This window comes from Balearica regulorum, chromosome 20 (genome assembly GCF_011004875.1).
Source record: "Balearica regulorum gibbericeps isolate bBalReg1 chromosome 20, bBalReg1.pri, whole genome shotgun sequence".
Taxonomy (NCBI): Eukaryota; Metazoa; Chordata; class Aves; order Gruiformes; family Gruidae; genus Balearica; species Balearica regulorum.
The window spans coordinates 8,992,770-9,013,394 of record NC_046203.1 but is presented as its reverse complement, the minus strand read 5'-3'; the positions used below and the strand labels follow the sequence as shown (position 1 = coordinate 9,013,394).

Sequence of the window (20,625 nt, the reverse complement as noted above, 5' to 3'; positions counted from 1 at the left end):
TTTATTCCGATGGGATCAGAAGAGAGCCCAGCCAAGCCGCCTGCTCCCAGCACCTGCAAGCCCCACAGCATCCTCCTCTGTCTCTTGTTCTGCCCCCCAGCATCTCCCCATCGCTCACAGAGCAGATGCCCAATACTTGCAGGAGCAGCGGGCGTGCTGTTCTCTCCAGCACGATGCACACTGAATCCACTCGTCGACTGGCAGCGCTCTCCTGCCGGGGATCTGAACGTCTCTTGGGGCATTTTGCAGATACTGAGTCATTATAGAAGGAAATGCTGTTTCTCCCTCACAGCCCCGGTCCCCAGCAGCATCTGACCCAGAGTACGTCCCTGCCTTGGGAGGGAGCTGACTTCCACTTAAATGATTCGTGATGCTGGGAAAGGTCAAATGGCCAAAGGCTTTACTGAGCTCTCGTGCTGGCAGGGTGGGCTGAGGAGGAAGGCAGTCGCCTGGATTAAACTGAGTTCAAAATCCTGGCTTTGATGGACACTTCGTGTAACCTTGGCCGAGTCACAAAACGCACCCGTCGCCTCGGGTGACTCAGATAACAGACAGGGGCTCCCTCCGTCTCAGGGTGCTGGTGGGGTAAAGGCAATTAGCGGCTGCTCAGATACCGGGAGGAGGGCTCAGGCAGTGAGAGCCCGCTGTGCCGGTGTTCTCCTGTCCTTCTGCAAGTAGATACACAAACTAGAGATGTTTTGGGGGAATCTGACCTCAGAGAATACACCCAAGGTCATGCAATACAGCCATGGCACGGCGCAGCGCGGGGCTGCGTTGCTGTGCTCCGCTGTGCTGCTATCATCTCACGCAGCCGACGGGAAGCCTCCAAGAGGGACCAGCGCCCCACAGCATCCCTGAGCGAAAGGGGGGGTTTGGGGAGCAGGAGAGCCCGACGCAGGCGCTGGGGAGCAGCCGGAGTACCGTGGTCCTCATGGATGGGGCCACGGCCACCGGGTCCTGGTCCACGGCAGGGTTCTGCTGAGCCCTGGGGCACCTCGTCCCCTTGGCGAGGCGCTGAAAGCCAGGGCAGGGCTCGCAGTGGGATTTTGACCCGCTGCAGTGAAAGACCAGCTGGTGACTCACATTCATTTCATTTTCCTGTTAGCACCACCACTGGGTGAAGGAGCAGCTTCTCCTCCTCGGCTCAGCCGGCTGTGGCTTCCTCCCTTCGCACTTCACTCCCAAAGGACACGGCCTCGAGGCCGGACTCTGCCCGCCGACCCTTTCGGAGACGCTCCTTGCTCCTGTCCAACTCCCACTGCAAACCTGAGCATCAGCTGCCACGGGGCTTCCTGCCTCCATCCGCCAGCGGATGCACGCCCTGCATCGCAGCAACCGGGCAAATATATTCATGAAGGGGTAAAAAAAAAAAAAAAAAATCAACTATCAAATGACCCCACAAGTGATTAGCTGATGCCCCGAAGCGTGAGATTTAATTACCCTTATCTGAGCCGGCACAGCTACAAATGTTAATCACATTATCATCCAGCGTGCTTATGTTCAGCAAAGCGACTACGCGAGCGAGGACTGCGCTTTCTGCTACGCAAGTCTGAGAGGATGCTTTCTCCGGCAAGAATAATTTATTAATCTTACTTCTTTCTGTCCCGCAATGGCTTGGGGAGAACATGATGGATTTGAGGTTATTTAGTGCCAGGTTTTGACCCAACTTTCCCTCAGAGAAGCTTTCCCGCTGAGGCGGCTGCAAGCTCACAAGAGCCCAGCCTGCATCTGACACGGGGACATTCAGAAATAGCTTCTTTTTAGCTTGTCATCACCAAAAAAAAAAAATTGATCTAGAGTCACTGGGAGACAGAAAAGAAGGTGTCCTGTTTCCACAGCCACTTTGGAGAAGGTAAGCACACCGTAAATCTCCCCCCACGTGTCCCCGTGACCTCAGGCACTGGTGAATTATAAAGGCTTAATGCAAACCCTCTGAAGCAGCAGTTACTTACTCCAAATTTACTGGTCATTAATTTTAGCGAGGCCCCACTCCTGTATAATGAGGTAGGATAAAAAAGGAGAGACCGGGCGGGTTTTGCCAGGCCCTGGAGCCCCCTCCAGCTCCCCAGCTTTCAGCCCTAACCACCGTTTGCAACGACACGCAGCCGGACCGTGCTGCGGGGACAGAGGAGAGCACCAACCCAGAGCTGCCCGTGCCCCCCGAATCCCCCCGGTGCGGCCGCAGCCATCGCCCCCATCCCTCCATCGGCCCCAACGCCGCGGATAAGACCTGTCCCCGCACTGCCCGTCCCTCCCTGCCGCGTCCTCAGCGTGCCCCACTTCAGCGCCAGCAATCAACAGCCTGACAATATTCAATAGCTGCCTTACCCCCTCGGTTCAGGGAGAATTAGCATTTAAATTGAGGTGTTTCGGGGAGGTAAATCACGCCAGCGCCGGGGCTGCAGCGCCTGTGGATACGCACGGTGCTGCTCGGGGCCGGCGCGATGTGCCTACGTGCGTGGTGCTCAGCACCGTCCCCTCCACGCGCCCTCGGACCGAGCCCCAAAACCTGCCCCGAAACCCTCCGTGGGGCTGGGAGTGACGGGGACCGTGGGATGGGGACCCACTCTCCCGTGGGGCTGGGGCTGCGCGGCAAAGTCACCAGCTCCGTCACGGGGAGGTGTTGGAAAGGGCTCGGCCAACTCCGGCGAAACGCCGCGGGCTCCATCTCGGCGGCTCTTTGATCCCAGCACTAGAATATGAATTGCAGTGCCGTGGTGGCACTGCTGGGGCTCTTCTTCCAATTTTGGGGACACCGAGAGTTGCAAGACCAGGCAAAGGGTGGTGGCTGTCACCGGGGACCGCGGCTGGGAGCAGGAGCTGCGAATCCCACTACTGCCTGTGCCACCGGGCACGTGGTGCCGTGCAGGGACCCCAGCCACGGCACACCGACGGTGACAGCCAGCAAATGGCATCTGGACACGGGACCGCAGTGACAGTCGGACAGAAGGACACGGGCAGGGGGAGCAGCACTGCTCCCCAGGAGCTGGCAGAGGCAGGGAAGGGGATCCCTTCCCGGTGAATAGTTTTTTCACCACACAGCAGGAATTTGGTTGATCCGAAGTTATTTGACAACTTCACTTGAACCTGCTGCAGAACCTGAGCACAGATTTTTTTTTGGTGGTTGTTGCTTTGAAGTGCTAAATAGATGGAGGAAGACGAATAGATACCACCACCGTGCTGCCACCACCTCCGTGCCTCACGGGGGGCTCCTGCACCTCCCCGGTAGCTGAAGGCAAGCTGAACAGAGACTGCGATTGCTTCCCCGTTCTCCATCAGCACACCAGAACATCAAACTCATGTCATGGCAATCCAAAGCTCACCGCTGCTGGTGTTTCAGTTCAGCTGTTGAACCAATAACTCTCCGCACCGCTTGTGCCCGAGCCAGGGTCACCAGCAGGACCCTCCCATGGACGCCCCAGGAGTTGGATGCCCAGGACCATGGACCATTCCAACCTGATTTTCCTACAAATGCTCTCCAAACATCCTCGAAACACTAAAGCCCTCCTCCGGTCCGCACAGCCCCGGTGGTGCCACCAAGCACTCAGGGAAACCCAGCCAGTGGTGCCCACCACCATGGCACATGATGTTCACCATCACAGAGAAAAAGTGCAGCATGTCCTGAAGCCATTTCTAAAGGAAAGACACAGCAATCTGCTTTGAGACAGGGAGACGGAGAAGCTGTGAGCAAGAGCAGCAGAGCTCTCCCTCCTGCACCCCGACGAGCCCCAGAGAAGGCAGCCGGAGGGAGGACGTGCTGCTGGAGGAGATCCACCACCAGCACGAGGCTCTGGCCAGTAGAAGCAACAAAACTCAAGTGGAGTGCCCACAGCCTGGCACCCGTTTATTGCCTTTTATTATTTTCCCCATCCCGCTTCCCATTATACAGCTATTTATTTATTCCAGTAAAGCCTGTCTCCTGGGGGTGAAATCCTGCGGGAGCCTGTGGATCTCTCTGCCTCCAGAGTGATGGCTGGGAACAGGCTGAAACGGAGTGCCGAGTAAAAACAAATTTGGAAAGTTACGGTTCCCACAGCAATGCCTGGTGCAGCAAGGCAGCGCGCAGGCACACAAAGCTGGATTTATGCCTTAATTACGGAGTCGGGGCTGGAAGAGGAATCCCATGCAAGGCTCTAGTTTTCAGTCCCTTAAACAACTTTGCAAACATACGGATTATTCCCTTCGGGATTGAAATTTCCCTTGCTTAACGTAAGCTTAAAGGTGATTTTCTGCAAGAAGTTTTAAGAAAAGTCAGAAAACCCCATTTCTGAGGGAGAGGATGAGGATGAAAAGCCGACACAACCTCAGCTGGCAAAAGGAAAGAGGGTGGCAAACTGTCTCTGGTTGCCTGTAACTCTGGCACAACTCACTCCTGGACGCCCACACCCACGGAGAGCGAATCCCTCGGGAGACAAACGCACACGAGCTGGGAGACACGATTTGGCGCAGAAGCTGCCATCATCAACACCTGAACCCAGGTAACATCTCCGAGCTGCATCAGGACCAGAGCCCGAAAGACCAGAGTCCACCAACAGTCCTGACGGAGCAGGCTCCAAACATTTTGAATTCGCTGCTGGAGGCCTCCTCGTTCAATGGACCGCTCCCACCGACGACAAGCAGCAAGGAAGCTGACGAAATACAACCCAGAGTACGCCTGACCCAACGCTTCCCACCTTTAAGTTGCTATCTCCTTACTACTACCCCGCTTGAGCCACATCACCTAGGTGCATCACGCCACTCGGTGCACGACGTCACTCAGGTGCATCATCACCCAGAACAAGCCCTTCCACACACACCTCCCTACCCCTCTCCTCCTTCTGCGGGGGCAAAGCAACTGAGCCCAGAGCTCTCTCCCCGCGTGGCTCCGCGCTAAGCGTTCGGCTCGTCTCACCAGCGAGAACGGCAGTGGCTCCACCGCTGCCCACGCCCGGATGCCTCTTGGCCTCAGCAGCCTCGTCCCGAGCCTGCAACCCGGTGGCAGGGCCAGGAGGACATGTTGTAGCCGTGAGCCATCCCTCCTCGACGGGAAGGTCTGGGAATCACGCAACAGCTGATGTGGCTGGTGAGGAACCCGCTCGTTTGCAAAGGGCTGGCACTGCTTAGTGCCTGCCAGGATGATCCGTGTCTTGCTCTGTGTATCTGCTCTTCAAGGTGTCTCCCTCCGTTTGCTTTGCCATCGCTGACAGCCGAAGGGTCTGACCTTGTCGGCTTCCATAAGCTCAGCAACTTTCAGCTTTTTAACGATTTGGATGGGGAAGAGCCATGAAGAGAGACAGACCTCCTGGAGCAGCTCACGAAGCTTCTGCCCACCGGGCTGTAGCCACTGCACGATGACCTGGGGACGGTTTCTCTACGGGGATGGACGGGTTTTCTGCGCCTGAGCAACCCAGAGCTGGGCTGGACGCCTTCTCTGAATGATTATTTTGGTGGCGAGCTGAGCCAAGGCTGCAGGTCCTCTTGTGTGGGTTGTTTGGGTGCTGTTTGCAACCATTTCCCCGAGCGTTGCTCAAGCAGCTCCGTGCCTGGCGCGTTCATTAGCATTATTTGTAACGAGGCAACAAATACAAAACTCCCACTGGCTTCAGAGGAGCCGGGACGACATGCTGGGACTTCCCAAGGAACTGGCGTGAGGCTGGTGCCTGACTTGCATCCAGTTCCTATGGGATTCGGGCACGGCGACCTGAAGCCGTTGGCCTCTCCGCACACCAGCTGCCCCTCGCAGCAGCAGCTCTTCCAGGGAAACCCACGCCCCAGCCCCAACGCCCTGGGAAGCACAAGCACTGCCTTTTAAATAATATTTGCCTTTCCAATGTCAATGCAGACCCAGCTCTCTGCTCAGCGCACACATCCGTTCTCTTTTAACAATTTGGGATCTTAAGCAATATTTTTTTTTTTCCCTCTCCTAAGCTTCATTGTTAACCTTTAAGACGGAGATAAGGCGTAAGAGTTTGGAAGGGAATCAGGAGGGACCTCGGAAATGAGCCAGGAGCAGTGTTAATACTGGGCTGCACATCATATCTCTTCGGTTCTTCTTTTCCCCCCAGGGTGATTCGGACTGCTCTTGACTACCACCATGGTATTACAAACTCTAATGAGGTTTGGAAAATAAGAAACCCACTGCGGCGTGGGAGAAACTAATAGAAATTGTTTTGTCTTCTCTCTATTAGTCATTAGAAGCAGAGGAAAAACAGCCACAGGCAGTGGCAGGGCTGCAATATCACCACACATTTCATATGCTGGCACTCCGACAAAGTCATTCCAATGCAGTTAACGCTCCCGCTTCCCCTCCGCACAAGGCCTGCGTACGCCAGCATCCCCATGCAGGGCTCGATCAAGCCTGGGGCAGCCCCAGCGGTGCCCAGTGCCCACCAGCCCGGGCTGCAGCACCCAGGCAGCCCACCCAAGATGCCCATGCAGGGTGCTCGGCCAGCCCGCAGCTCTGCCCAGCAGCAAACCACGGCAGCAGCTCTACAGGGAGCCGCTGTGCAGAGCCCGGTGTCCCCCGGGAGCCGGGGACAGGCAGGGCAGGTGAGGGCAGCAGCCGGGCAGGGCAGCGCTCGGGGGCACATCCGTAAGCAGCAGCTCCCTGGCGCTGTCAGGCAGCCAGAGCATATGGTGAATTAGCCGAGATTTGCAACCGCATCTGCAAAGTCGCGTTTCTGTTTGCAAAGTTAATTATGGAAGCCACGAAACGATGCACGCGGCGAGCCGGGGCGACGGCACCTGCAGCGAACTCAGCCCTTGCCACCCTCCCAGGGAAAGGCGGGTGCTGAGAGCCACCCCCGCTCCAGGGCTCAGCGAGGTGCCTCGGAGCACCTTCCGCTTTCCTTCCCTCCTCCCAGCTCTGCGGGCCATCGCACCTGGGCTGCGCGGCTGCCTGACGACAAGCGGCAGTGCCGTTACGCCTTCCAGATGTTTGCCAGCTGCCTGTGGGTACGGGCACAGCTGGCAAGCGGCACTGTCCCCCCAAAAGCCGGGGCGCAGGCACGCAGGCTGCTCTGCACACACCAGGCTCCTTCGGCCCGTGCTGGGGGAGAAATGAACTGCCACAAACGCCCCGAGGTTTCCTCTCGAGAGAATTGTGATCGAAGGCAACAGCCCATGGGAGACTCCTCCTCACCCGGCTGCAGTCTGGGCAGGACGAGAGCACGACAGCCAGGGAGCATCGCTGCGGGACTGGGAGGAGGGCGTGGGATGCTGGGTCGGTCCCACCGCCTGCTCCTGTGTTCCTCTGCACTGAGCCACGGCTCCAGCATCCAGGCCAGGTCACGCTGCCCAGGAACCGGGTGTGGTGGAAGATTTAGGAGACCTCCTGGCTTATCCCAGGTGCCTTAAGGGCAGGATGCGGCAGGGGATGGGAGGGCTTCCAGCGTAGCTTGCTCACCCCTTTCCCGGACAGTAGGTTCAACTGATGAAGCCCACACCTAACACTTGCCTTCAGGTCTGCGCGGTCACGAGTTTCACACCGCAACGCACAAAAGGGCAAATCCTCCACCTCTGGAGAGATCACCTGGGACGGGAAAGAGCAAGACAAGATTTTCTGCTGCACAGAGGATTGCATCCAAGCCCTGCTGCTAACTCGGCAGCAGGTACGGCTCGACAGCTGGCATAGCTGCGGAGCGCTCAGATATCCCCACGCTGGTGCCTGCTCGTGACTGCATTGCCTGGAGCAAGGATTCACATTGCTAAGTCAATGTCAGGCTGATTTAGTCCTTGGATAGGGAATCTCCATTGACCAGTGCCGGCACTAGCGAGGAAGAGCGGTGACGGGCTGGGAAGTGTCAGCCTTGTCCCCGGAGGTGCCGCTGGAGCCGCGTCTGTGGTACAAGCAGCACAAACCCGCAGCCCATGCTATCGGTGACCACCAAAGGAGTGCCCGCAGCGCGATGGAAAACCCCTGCTATCACAGCTTATAGTCAGGTGATTACAATTCCCTGCCTCAAACCCTCCCGCCTCGCTCTCTTCTTTCCTTCCAGTGAACATAACCCTTATTTTCATGTGTCCCCAGTGGGTGCAGAGCTGCCGTGCCCCAGGAGCGGCTGCACCCCACGTCAGACGAGGAAAGGAGAAGCAATTCCTCTCTGCAAGCCTGGACACAACTGCAAGGCTATAGAGCCAATAAGGACCCCCTGGGATGAAAGGTACTCTATAAATCTGAGCTGTTATTATTATAAAACCAATCTCCACCGCATCTCTTAATAATGCAGATTAACTATGCAATAACACCAGCTATAATTAGTATCATAAAAGTCAGAGATGGGAAAGGCTAGCAGGGCAGCGCGTCCATCCTGCAGACTGCTCCCCACAGCGTGGGGGAAGGGGAAACGTGCCGGGTGCCCTGGGAGCTCGGAGAAGCGAAGGCAGGCTCGGCAGCACCGGGCACCACGAAGGAGCGGTGACGAGGAGGGGATGGCACACGCATCACCGCGCCTCTGCCAAACCCAGGAGGGGAGCAGAGCTCCGCTCGCATTCTGCAAGTGCCCGACGCTGACTGCCGGTCCCTCCGCTCCTGGGCGGGTCTGTGTCCCCTCTCTCAAACCTTTATCCTTTCCTCACGCTCAGGACTCAAGATAAGGGGGGGGTCACCATGAGCTTTTCACAGGGTGGACCCTGAAGATCTCACTGAGCCCCCGACAGCTGCGTGGGGGGACGTGGGTGTCCCCAGGGGCCACAGGCTGACGAGGGCAGGCTCCTTGCAGGAGGAGCCCGTGTCCCAGACCAGCTCCCCAAGGGACGAGCGTTCCCCCAGACCATCTCCCATCCCACGAGAAGCTCCCAGCCCCAGGACTAGGAGACACGACCTTCCCCTATGCACACACCCACACCCTGCCCAGCACCATTCCCAGACTGGGATCCCCCTGCCTGCTCCCATCCTGCCCAGGGACCAGCACTCCTCCTTACTGGTTGACCGACCCAGCTAACACACAACCCAAGCCTCGATGCCGGCTGCCTTCCTCTACCTCCTGTTCCTGGAAACCCCGTCATCCTCCTCGCCTCCACGGTGCACCCACGCGGCCCCGGCCCTTCTCCCCTGCCGTCGGCGCTGGCGCGGCAGCACTGGTAGAGGGAAGGGCAGGAGGGAGGGCTCCCTGCCCGGGCGCAGCACCGCTCTGCCCAATTAGCGCTGCTGGGTGACAGGTTCTGTTTGCGCCGCGTGATTAGCTGTGGAAATGCAAATCTGAACTTCCTCCGCCGAAGCAGCTAACAAGATAATGAATATTTTTATCATCTGCAGAGAATACAAACATCTGCGCAGACACAAACGCGCTGCCAGGGCTGGGGGCGGGGGGGAGAAGGGGCGCGGGGTGGGGGAGCAGCTCCCCGGCATCCCTCGCTGCGGGGGCAGCAGCTCCGCTGCCTGGGGAAAGGAAAGCTCTGCCACCGCCGGCGGGGCCCCGCGCACGGCAAAAGCCCGCGGGCGACTCTCCATCGGCTTCGGTGGGTGCCGGTATGGCCTCCAACAGCAGCGCCTTGGCTCCGGGCTGCGCCTGCGAGAGCGGGTTTGGGGTGCGTACCCACAGCACCCACATCCCCCAGGGCACCACGCCGGCTCTGCCCCCTCGCTGCCCATCTCCGGGGCCCCGACCTGCCCCGCGAAACACCAACTGCCCAGTTTGCACAGTGCAAAGCCTGCTCTCCGGGCACGGACCGAGGTGAAAGCTGCTTGGCTCTTCCCCAGCCTTGCGATAAAGGCGAGGAGTTTGGTTGTGGTTTTTAACACCCACCTATTTCACAGAGGTGCAGCTGGTTTGGGGCTCCGGCTGCGCCGGGACCTTCCACCCCGCTGTCCCTGTGACTCCCCAAGGCGCAGACACGCGCTGGGAGCAGCGGGGCAATGGCCAAACAGCAGAGACTGACCCCGTGCGAGGTTCTCCCGCTGCCTGCGCGGGCTGGAATGAAATGGAGCAGCTCGGGGGCACATCTGGAGCAGGGACGGGGCAGCGGGAGGTGGCTGCAACAACCGTGCCCACACTCGCCAAGGACGCGATGGCCAGCTCCGTAAATCCTACCCGCACCAGGCACAGAATGAGCCTGAAAACCTCTAGTACTTAAAATACTAATATCTCAATCAGTGTTTTTATAAACATCTCTTCTGCTCTGGACCCCTGCATTGTCTTTAGGATATCGCTGGCACTAGACTTGCTTTTGTTTTGCTACAAGAATAAAAAACCGCTACCAATGCAGTGGCTACAGACTGTCGGAAATACCAGCTCAAAGCCACGCAATCTGTTCTCCTTCTCGGCGGTACGCTAACTTTGAAACGGAGCAGGGCTGATGCACGCAGGATGCAATAGTAACCTAACTGACGGGGTGCTGTGCTAATTGCATCAGTCGTTTACACGCTGGATTGATAAAATCTCAACGCTTCGCCTGGCCAGTGAGGATGCGCTCAAAATACACGGCGCATGTCTACGTGCAACCCATTGCGGGCTCTGAAAAGGGCTGGGTGGACCCAAGAAAACAGCCAGGATGTCCCCGATGCTAGGCTGAGAGGTGGAAAAAACGGGATGGAGGAAAAATGGCTCAGATAGGGGTCCTCTGGGGCGCCGCAAAGCCATTGCGTGTGGCATGGCCACGAGCTGGCAGCAGGACATCTCTGCTCTGCAGGCAGCATCCCCGGCTGGGAGCAGGCAGTGCTCCTGCACGGCACATACTGGGAGCGGAGCAGAGAGCGGAGCATCGCATCCCACAGCAGCTCCGGAGCTGCTGAACTGCCAACAACCCCCCTACCCGCTCCTGAGCACCAAGGCCTGAGGCATTAGCCCGGCTTGGAAAGACATCATTGCCTCCAACTAGTATGTGTGAGGCTTCGGAGTTGTGAACAGGTAATAGAATTGCAGCAACAAATAATAAAAAGAGGAATGAAATGGAAGGCAGCCACTGGAAAAGAGATCCATCCGTTATCCCGGCCTGAAGGGTAATAGGTAAACAAGGCGTTGGGATACCGGCTGGCGCCGAGCTCGCCGGCACAGGAATAATAAACAGCACAATTATAACTTCTGTGCTCGGAGGTTTCAAAGAGAGGGGAAAAAATATGAAAAAATCAATAGCGTTAATTCAACCAGTTACAGACGTTACGCTGCTGACGCCGCGGGGGAGGCAGGACGTCCTCGCCGGGGCTGGCCCGTGAGCTCCAAGCCGGGTGGCACCAGCAACGCTCCCCCCGCCCCATCCTCCTGCGCCTGGACGTGATGCTGCACCCGGCCGAGCACCCATCCTGGCCCCCAGCAGCACCCACGGCCGGGGGGGGGGGCACCGGGGGCAGCTCGCCCGAGGCCTCCCCCAGCGCGGGGGGAGCGATGGGGTGGGGGTGTTTCCCAAAGCAGCCCCCTGGCAAGGATGGCGCCGAGCTGTCAGCACGCCTCGCTGTCGCCACGCTGGTTTATTAAGGGCTGAGAAGCGGCAAGGGGAAGGAGTGACAGATTTAAAATTAACTTGCCAAACTCCCCATCAATATTATGACAATTCCCTGCATCGGTTCAGCGACCCGGCGCGCCGCCTGACAGCGTTAACGTAGCTGTGTGGAGGCAGAGCCGGCTGCCGGGCTGGCAGCGCTCGGGGCGAGCGGGTGCCCGTTCCTCTCCGTGGCACCCCGGCCACCTCGGTGCCACGCTGGGCAGCACCGGCCGGCACTCAGCACCACCTCCAGGCCAACCCTGCCCTTCCCCGAGGCTGTAAAGAAGCAGCAGCCCTGTTTTACAGGTGGGGATGCAAGGAACAGCATCCTCGGAAGAGCGATTTGCAGAGGGAAGGGTGCCTTCAATTTGCAAGAAGGTGCTCAGCACGGCAGCCCTGCATCCTCTGGAGCCATCTTCCTTGGTTATGGAGAGGGGAAAACACTTGCTGTTCAGCAGATTTTTTTTTGCAGTGAGGGAGTGCCAACACAAAACCTCTCCCCCCACCAGCCACCAAACCATTTGGGCTGCTTATCCGCCCCCAACACCCAAAAACTCCCCAGACTCGTTGCATCTCTGCCGCGGAGGGGATCAAACGGGGGCTGCGCGCGTGAGCAAGGTGCTCCCCGTGTCTCGGGGCCGTGCCAAGCTGGAGCAAGAGCCAGGATGACGGGCAGAGCCGGAGGCAGGGACGGGAAGGGACCCCGGTTAGGGCAGACGGCTGCTCCCCGGGGAGCGCTCTGCAGCGCGTTGCTCTGACATCCTGCTTGCTGTGCAGTAATAACCCAGTGAGTAAAGCTAGCTCCACGGGTAGTAATTTAGGTTTTCTCCATATTAATGGCATAAAAGCAACAGTCTGAAACTGCAAACAGCTCTTAAACAAAACTCTCTATTCCCTCGTGGGAAAGAGATGGCACAAAACAGATACGGAACGAACAAACAACCCATTTGGAAAATAATCCCCCAGCGATTTGGGGACGGCGCGGAGTTCGGGCTCTGCCCCACCGTGAAGCAACGGGAGGAAAATCGCTCTAATCTAGTCTTTAGTGAGCTGGATCCACCACTGAGCCTCCCGGCTAGACCAAGAGGTGTGACTGGAATAGATCAGCTCCAGTCCCATCTATTTATTAACACCACACAGCATCTCACCAAAGAGAAGAACCTTTCTCAAAAAAAGAGAGGGACGCCCAGAAGAAGGCGGCTCTGAATGTGCTTTCAGCTCAAAGGTGGGAGGAATGAGGGGGGTTTCTGGTGTGTGATCAAATACCCCTCCTCTGCCCCCCACTAAAGTGACTGGCGAGGGACCACGCAGGAGAAGCATCACTGGAGGAACCCTTGGATTTAAATCCTTGCAGTTAAACAGCAGCAGCAGCAAATGACATGGCACACTCCTCCAAGCAGGAACCTTGACGCTGGCTTGTCCAACAGGTCAGTCAAGCACCCCAACCACAACAGCGATAATTAGCCGTTATTAAGCCACCTCAGTACAGAAAAGGCTGTCCACAGAGCTCCTAACTCGTGACAGCTTGAGCTGAGCTGCAGGGATGCTGTGGCGTTCACCTGGGCTGGGCTGTGGCTTCACTGTCGCTGATGGATGAAGAAAGGGTCCTTGGCACCAGCATGGAGGGACGTGCGAGCAGGGACAGGCTCTACGCGACACAGCGAGGTGTTACACCAGTGCTGGTGCACATATGGAGCAGGTATAGCGCAGACGGTATGACCTCTTCTGGCTGCTGCCCATCCCTGTTGTGGGCACATCGGTGGCAGCAGCCGGTATTCGCTTCCTCCATCCTTCCTTTGGGCGTTACCATCTCCTCAGTCACGCCGCCGAAGAGCCAGGGTGCTGCCCGACCCCCTCAGACAAAATGATGCAGTTTAAAGGGGAAAACCAAAATCTGAAGCAGCACTGACCAGAACCGCAGGTCTGGGACCTCCAAGCCGTGCAGCTCTCCCATTTCATCACCAGCCTGCTGTGCCACGTGCTCACGTCAAACACCATCCTTACTCTGCGTCCTGGAGACACCCGCTGCACATCCCCATCCTTTCAACCTGCCTGGACACAATAAAGCCGTCGGCGCTACCCCAGCTCCATGCCGGTGCCGTGCCAACCACGCGGCCATCACAAGGGCAGAGGCTCTAATCAGCACTGCAGACCCTTGGGTGGCAAAGAGACCACCCCAACCCCAACGGGATGGAAATACCGCTGAAACTGATAGGTGTTGCCTGGGCCAGGGTGTGCGAGACAGCTTTTCCCGGCACAAAGGCTTCCTCCCAACACCACGCTGACATGCCTGGCAGATTGAGAATATCCTATTTATGAAAGACACTGAAGATGCGGCAACATGGGAAGCAGACACCATTCAAAGGACTGTCACATCTGCATAGCTAAAGGATCCCAGCAGTTATAAATCCATCTAAAATACTCAGCCCCTTGTTCTGATAGCAGGTTCTTGCTCCTACTTTGCAGAAACAGGCTTTTAATCCCTGGTATTAGGCAGCTTCCTGCTATGTTTCAAATGCACCAAATTAAGGGCTTCTCTAACAGCTGGTGTCTTAATGCTCAGAGAGGTTCTTGAATATCTATGAAAATCAGAGGCAAATTACATCTTTTAGTTAATAATTTCTTCTCCATTAACCTCCTTCTCTTCCCTTGTTAGGAGATGATGTAATGGTGCTTCTACGGTGTAACCCTCCGACACACCAGGCAGCCTGGCTGCAGGGAAGGACGCCGCGTGCGCGGAGGCGAGCCCTTCTCATCGCTGCCCAGCGCTTTTGGAGCCAACAGGCTACATTCAGATGGGAAAGGGCAGCCATGCTGACCTTCCAGGCTGCCAAAAGCATTTCTGGAGCAAGACGTGCCGCCTCCCGCCAGGCTCCGAGCTCTGCTGAGCCAGCGCATCGCACGCTACAGCCTGCAACACGTGGGCAGGCTTTGCAGATTGCTCTGGTTTCAGACCTGCTTTCTCCTGCCCCTCGCAGCCGTCAGACCTGGGACTAGTCCCCCAGCCATGCTGGGCACCGAACACCCTGTTTGTGGTGGCGAGGTCGTGCAGAGGACCTGGCTCCCGCTGCGCAGCCCCTCACTGGGAAAGGCTCCCCCCCACCGTAGGCACCCTGGCCATCACCCACGCAGCGCGGCAGGAGCGGTGCCAGCCGTGGGAAGGAGGACGGATCACTAACAGTCCTTTTTTAACCTGAAAACCTGTCGGCCATGAGCCCCAAGGGCTCTGAGCCCTGGAAGATGCAAACCCAACACCGCAGGTGTTTTATCCGGAGAGCAAAGCGGCTGAGGGCAGCCCCGGCAGGAACCGCTCCTGGTCCAGCCCAGACTCAAGCCACCATCCCCGGGATACTCCCGGACAGTGTGACTTGGAGAAGCCACATCTCTCAGGATAAACCAGACCCACAGAGAGCCTTGCGTGCTTTCCAGCTAGAATTTAGCCCTGAGGATGGGAGATGTGTTTGCTTCCCGGCAGCGACGAAGCAGCCCTTAGACCCCAGCCTGGCTGAGGCAGCGCAAAGATGACTTTGCAACCCTCCTGCTTTGCAGTGCGAGCAAGGGGCAAACTACGGATGAGCTGGAGAGGAAATTAAAGCCTCTGCAAAAGGAGGTTTGGTGCATAGAGACTGATGGCACAAGCTGGGGTTGACGCTCATCTGGGGTGAACCTGTCCGGGTCTGGCATTTCCAAGCAATGGGCTTGGGGAGTTTTTGAAGCCCCCAGACCTGCTCGTCCCACCAGCTCATGGAAAATTTCACTCTGCAGCCCTGGTTCTGCTCTGATGGACCCGCTGACACTTTTAATGTGGGAGTGAGAGAAAGCAAAGAGGAGCCCACCGGGAAAATTGCCTTCACGTACTGTCAATTCCTGCTTCCAGCAAAGGCTGCGGCTCTGCTGGCTCCAAGCACTCCGCTGGCTGCGGCACTCTGAGCGCCTTTGTGCTGGTGGAGCTCGTAATTCATCTGCCATCAAGAAAGCAAAAGGCCAGAGTCCAGCGTGAATTCACAGCTAGGAAGGCTATGCACTCAGCTGGGGAAAAAGCACCCAGAAAAACACCAGCAGCGATGAGCACCCACAACTGCAGCAAAAATCAGAGGCAGCGATGAGGTCTTGGTGCCTTAACATGAAAAAACCCCTCAGTGCACTGGCAGACACCGGGCAAGGAAGAGTCGTGTTTGGGTGGGATGTGGGCTGGATCCTCTCCTGGCCACGCTCAGCACTGCTGCTTTCAAACTCATAGGCCTACCTTGGTTTACACCTGATCAAAATGCAGCTGAAGAAGAAAAAAAAAACCAAAACCCAACCAAACTCGTTTTCCATCCCTGAATTCATCAACTATCAGCCAGCTCTGTGAAGATCTGGGCTGCTCAAACCCTGCTCTCCCCCACCGCGTCTGACCCTCGGCGCTCCTGATAAAACCGGGACGCAGCCTGCAAGCACCTCCTGCTATCTGCTGCTTGCGCTCTGGTGGGGTATTCACCTTCAGCTTGTACACGTTATTTCTTATTTTGCTATATTCACAGCTCCTCCCAGTGCTCTAACTGGGGGCACTGAATAAAACCAGCTCACGTAGGTTGAAAATGCACCAAAGGAAGCGCTCTTTCACGCTACACGCAATTAACGGCAGAACTCATTGTCGCAGGGTATCGTGCAGATGAAAGACGTCGGTGTTCAGAAAGAGATGAGGCAACGCCACCAAGAAAAGGCCATCTAAGGCAATTAAACGCTCATCTGACGAGACCGGGATGGTCCTGCTGCCTGTGGGAAGGATGAGCAAGTAGGAAAACCACGGATGCTTGTCATCCTCCTGCTCTCTTCCCCTAATGGACCAAGAAGACCTTGGTCCCGTCTCACCATCCCAATGTTTCCAAAAGTAGGAGCAGAACCGGGCCATACCTGAAAGTCATCTGGAACACCTGCCCTTGGTTGACGTGCTGGCTCCTGTTGTTATAGCCATGAAGCATCTCCCCAAAGAGGGTGTCATTGAACTTGGCATCCGACTTCAGGCACTTGGGGCCCTCGCAGATGTCGGACAGCATCAGGCAGGACTTCCCATCTGGGGCCAGCTTGTACTCCTCCACGCACCTGCGGAGCACCACGAGCTACGTCAGACGGGCCAGGCGCAGAGCACACCACCCCACGCGCCCTGCCGCGGGACGAGTCTCTGCCGAGCCCAGCCGAGCGTCGTCGACACCCGGAGCAGCTGCCCGGGAAGGCAGAGGGGTTGCAGAGCCCACATCCTCCGCAGCGGCTCGGTTGGGCAACCGGCAAACGAGCGCTTGGCTCCCAACAGCCACCCTTCCTGCAGCGGCACAACCCTGCTGCCTGCAGCCACGCTCTCCTGCCTGGAGCTGCCCCCAGAGCGGAGCGGAGCAGAGCCCACCGCGCATCTGCTGCCGCTCCTTTGCTCCTGGGTCCCACTTTCGAGCTTGTTGTGCGCAAGATGCGCGTGCTCGTCTTCAGTGCACGCTAAGGGAAACTGAGGCAGGCAGCAGGGATCTGATGTAACTACAGACACTGGAGACCTCAGTGGCATCTTTCGCATATGTGCTCATCCCGCCTCCCCTCCTTCTCTTCTCCTTCCTCCCGCCTTTTCCGCAGCATTGCGGCTCCCAACTACCAAGGAAACCTCCGTTCCCCGCCTGCCCCTTCCTCCCCGCAGCCAAGCACTCTGCTAACATCAATCCCACGTCTATCTGGGCTCGCTCCCCTCTCCCATTCCTCTGCCGCATTTTACCGCTGCAAGCGAAACTCCCACCCGTCTGTCACCCTTTTCCTAGCCTGTTCCCAAAGTGCAGCTCTGCCTCGAAAAGGGATTATAAAAAAAAAAAAAAAAGAAAGAAAAGGAGTTTCTGTCCTTGGGGATGGAAGATTGAAATGCAGATCCTCTGCGTGGGTGCGAATGGAGACCATGTAATGTCCCAAGATTTTCTAGACCCTCCCCACAAAGGTTGCTGGTGCCTTCTATGGATTTCCAACCCCTCCTGCAGGCCCGGCGCAGGCAGCGTGCTCTCTCTTAGTGACTCGACCGCTCCTGTGCTGCTCAACAATAATAAAAAAAGAAGGTGGCGGTGGTGGGGAAACACCAAACCAGCAAAAAGGGATAAAAAAAGAGAGAAGCTGACACGGGCAGAGCTCCCTGGGCTGCTCTTCCCAGGGGGGCAGCCAGGAGCCGGGGCTGCACGAGGGCTCTGCTGCACCTGCAGCATCGGGACTCGACGGATGCACCTTAGAGTCACTGTTAGGAATTTGTGAGCATTTCCTTCCCAAAAGGGCTCCTTTTCCCCTCTTTCGCCCTAATCCTTCCCACAGGGACGTGAAGTAGGTTCTCGCGTGTGCCCAAGGGTGTGAACCAGCCGAGGGACACACCGTGCAGAGCCGCGGGCCGGGCGATGGCTGGCTGCAGCCGTGCAGCAGAGCCGGATAGTCACTGAGCTCCTTTTAGAACATACTGCAGCCAGGGAGATTTTCCTGAGGGAAAAATGCTAAATTGTGTAGGATTATAGGATCCTGGCCAAAATCAGGGATGAAACTCTATTTTAAGAGAGGCACAGGGGAGGAAAAAAAAAAAAAAAATTAAAAGTGGTATTTTTTAAACAAATCCTCCCCCTTTCCCCTCCAACACGCAACGTACAATTTTTTGGTCCCTTCACGGTGAGTCACAGATCAAACCGTACCGTCACACAGCGGGGGAGAGGAGGAAGGTGCATCTGCTCCCATTGCTCCTCGCGCTCCCGTACGCTTTTACCCACAGACAAACCTCTATTCCCTGCTGGAAGTCGACTCTATAAACAACCTTTTTCTTGCGCGCCCGGCTCCCTCGCCGGGCACGCTGTTTTGGGGATGGGCTGCACGGGAGGAGGGTTGGCAGGGATGGAGAAAGGCATGGGTTATTTATCTGCTAACGGGAGATGCAGGAGCGGTGGAGGGGACTCACCCGCAGAACATAAAGATGGTGCTGGATGAGGGGTCGTGGGGCAGAGGGAGGGTCTGCTGGAGACAGAGCTGCTCACAGCCGCCGTTGAAGCCATCCGAGCAGTCGATCCCTTTGGAATAGTCGTAGCAACCGGTGCCATCCTTCATGGGTCGGAGGTCCTCGGGGCACTGCAGCGAGAGAGGGAGTGTGGTAAGGTGACTCGTGGGTCCCCACCTACCCTGGTGCCACAGCTCGGCGGGTGCCTTCCCCACCACAGCCCACCCCCGAGCCAGGGGGATTCGTGTGTCGCGCTGCTGAACTCCGTCTACGTCTAAAGGAGACGAGTTCATCCCGAGTGATGGATGGGAGAGCCCCGAGGGCCCTGCACCACCTCGCACAGCCTTTGGGGAAGGTGCAAGGACCACAGGGCAAGGAGCTGCTCTGCTGCAAAAGCCACGCTCCCCATCCTCCCTGCGGAGGAGGGTGAAACCCTCAGGGCAGCAGAATTACACAGTGAGGAAGCCTCAAGCCAGCGTGGGGCAAAGCGTGATGACCTGCTCCGTAACATGCTGGAGAAACCCTCTGTGTTTGCTACCTGTTCCTCTGAGATGCAGAGAAGTCTGGCGTGACCCAGAAAAAACCATCTCAACACCTGGGACCAACCCAGAAAACCATCTCAACGCTTGCCAGGCAGGCCAGCGAACCCGGCCTCGGCCAAAAGCGTCTCGCTGCCTCCCCCGGGAGCAGGCAGCTGCAGGCAGGACCGGGGGAGGACAGGATCACAGCCCAGGCTCATCAGTTTTTCACAGCCAGGGGAACCGTGCTGATTCACACAAGCTGAGAATCTGGCTCTGGGTTTTAATTCCAGTTCCCCAGCTGGCTTTCCTTGTCCCAAAAGATAAAAGCCAGCAGGCAGCAAATGCCATCAATAAATTGTCACCCAGATTAAAGCGCTCTTCTATTCCACTCGCGTTATTTATCCCTTTTCGCCAAACACACGCACACCCAAACAACAACAAAAAGGCCAGTCCTTGAAAAAATAAATGTATCTTGCCCAGGAGCAGCTCGCAATTAAAAATGCATTATGGAATTTCTTGAAGATGAGTTAGACTGGAGCTTGTACAGGTAGTGACGAAGGCAGGTTATAAATGGCCTCTGTCAAGTAGAAAAAAGGTTATAAAACCGCTATACTTTGTGCTTAAAAAAGAAAATCAATTTTCCATGTGAGCAAAATGCTGTACATATTAATAAAAGTTCAGGAGACCCTGGACCCCGTGCTCGCTGTCACAGGCAGGGTCCCGATGAGAGACGGGCTGCTGAGCCTTGCTCACTCTTGGCTACCGAAGAAGCAAACTACCCCCGTGGGACATCAGAAAGAAACTTTCAGGAGCCCTGGCCCACCTCATCCGAGCGATGAGAAGTTTCTCTCCACCTCCTAGAAACCCCACACAGTTCCCTACGGCAGCAGCATCAAAACTGCTTCTGACCCACCTGCAGCAACCGCGATGCCTCGGGCATCCCCGCGCCTGACGTCCCTCCGACACTTCGCTGGTCCTGTGCTCTCAGCTCCGCAGCTCGGGGGCACCCTGCGAACCCCAGCACCCTCCGTGCGGGCCATGGAGAAGGTGGAAAGGGGAGGCAAGGGAAGGGTGAGGGGCACACGGCTTTTCTAGCCAAAGGATGTCAGGACAAGAGGTTTTAAACTAAAAAGAGGGGAGATTCAGACTAGCTATAAAGAAGAAATTTTTTACAAGAGTGGCGAAACACTGGCACAGGTTGCCCAGAGAGGTGGCAGATGCCCCATCCCTGGAAACATTCAAGGTCAGGTTGGACGGGGCTCTGAGCACCCTGATCTAGTTGAAGACGTTCCTGCTCACTGCAGGGCGGTTGGGCTGGACGATCTTTAAAGGTCCCTTCCAACCCAAACCATTCTGTGGTTCTATGTTGGCAGCAAAGGGCTCTGGAACAGGACGCTGCCTGTCTCTGCAAAGCAAGCAAGCCCTGCCCAGGCACGGAGCGGCAGAAGACATGGGAGCAAGAAGCTTTCTAGCTGCATGTACAGGATAAATATGAAGGAGGAGAGGACACTTAGAACAATCTGTGCTTTTCACTGCTGAGCTGCCTGGGAAACAGGATCAGGATAAGTGTTTGTGAAACCGCAGATACAACACTTATCTCCTGCGGTCTCCTCCACATCTGCCGGCCCCGCTGCAAGAATAAGAACTGTGCAAATTGGCAGAAACGCTCTCCCTGGAGGACAGAGAGGGCTGACTGCAAAGAGCATCTTCCGCTCCACAGCACTGCATCCGCCT

General features: G+C 56.9%; 1 protein-coding gene across 2 annotated transcripts in view; it reads right to left on the bottom strand.

Moving 5' to 3' along the window:
- ASTN2 (astrotactin 2) overlaps positions 1–20,625 on the bottom strand; it is a 357,282-nt gene that overhangs the window by 132,306 nt on the left and 204,351 nt on the right. For both annotated transcript variants that reach the window (XM_075772822.1, XM_075772823.1), the window contains 2 exons: positions 18,335–18,501; positions 16,294–16,482 (listed from right to left, as the gene is read on the bottom strand). In XM_075772822.1, the coding sequence (XP_075628937.1) occupies positions 16,294–16,482; positions 18,335–18,501 (356 nt within the window). The remainder of the gene's footprint in view (positions 1–16,293; positions 16,483–18,334; positions 18,502–20,625) is intronic.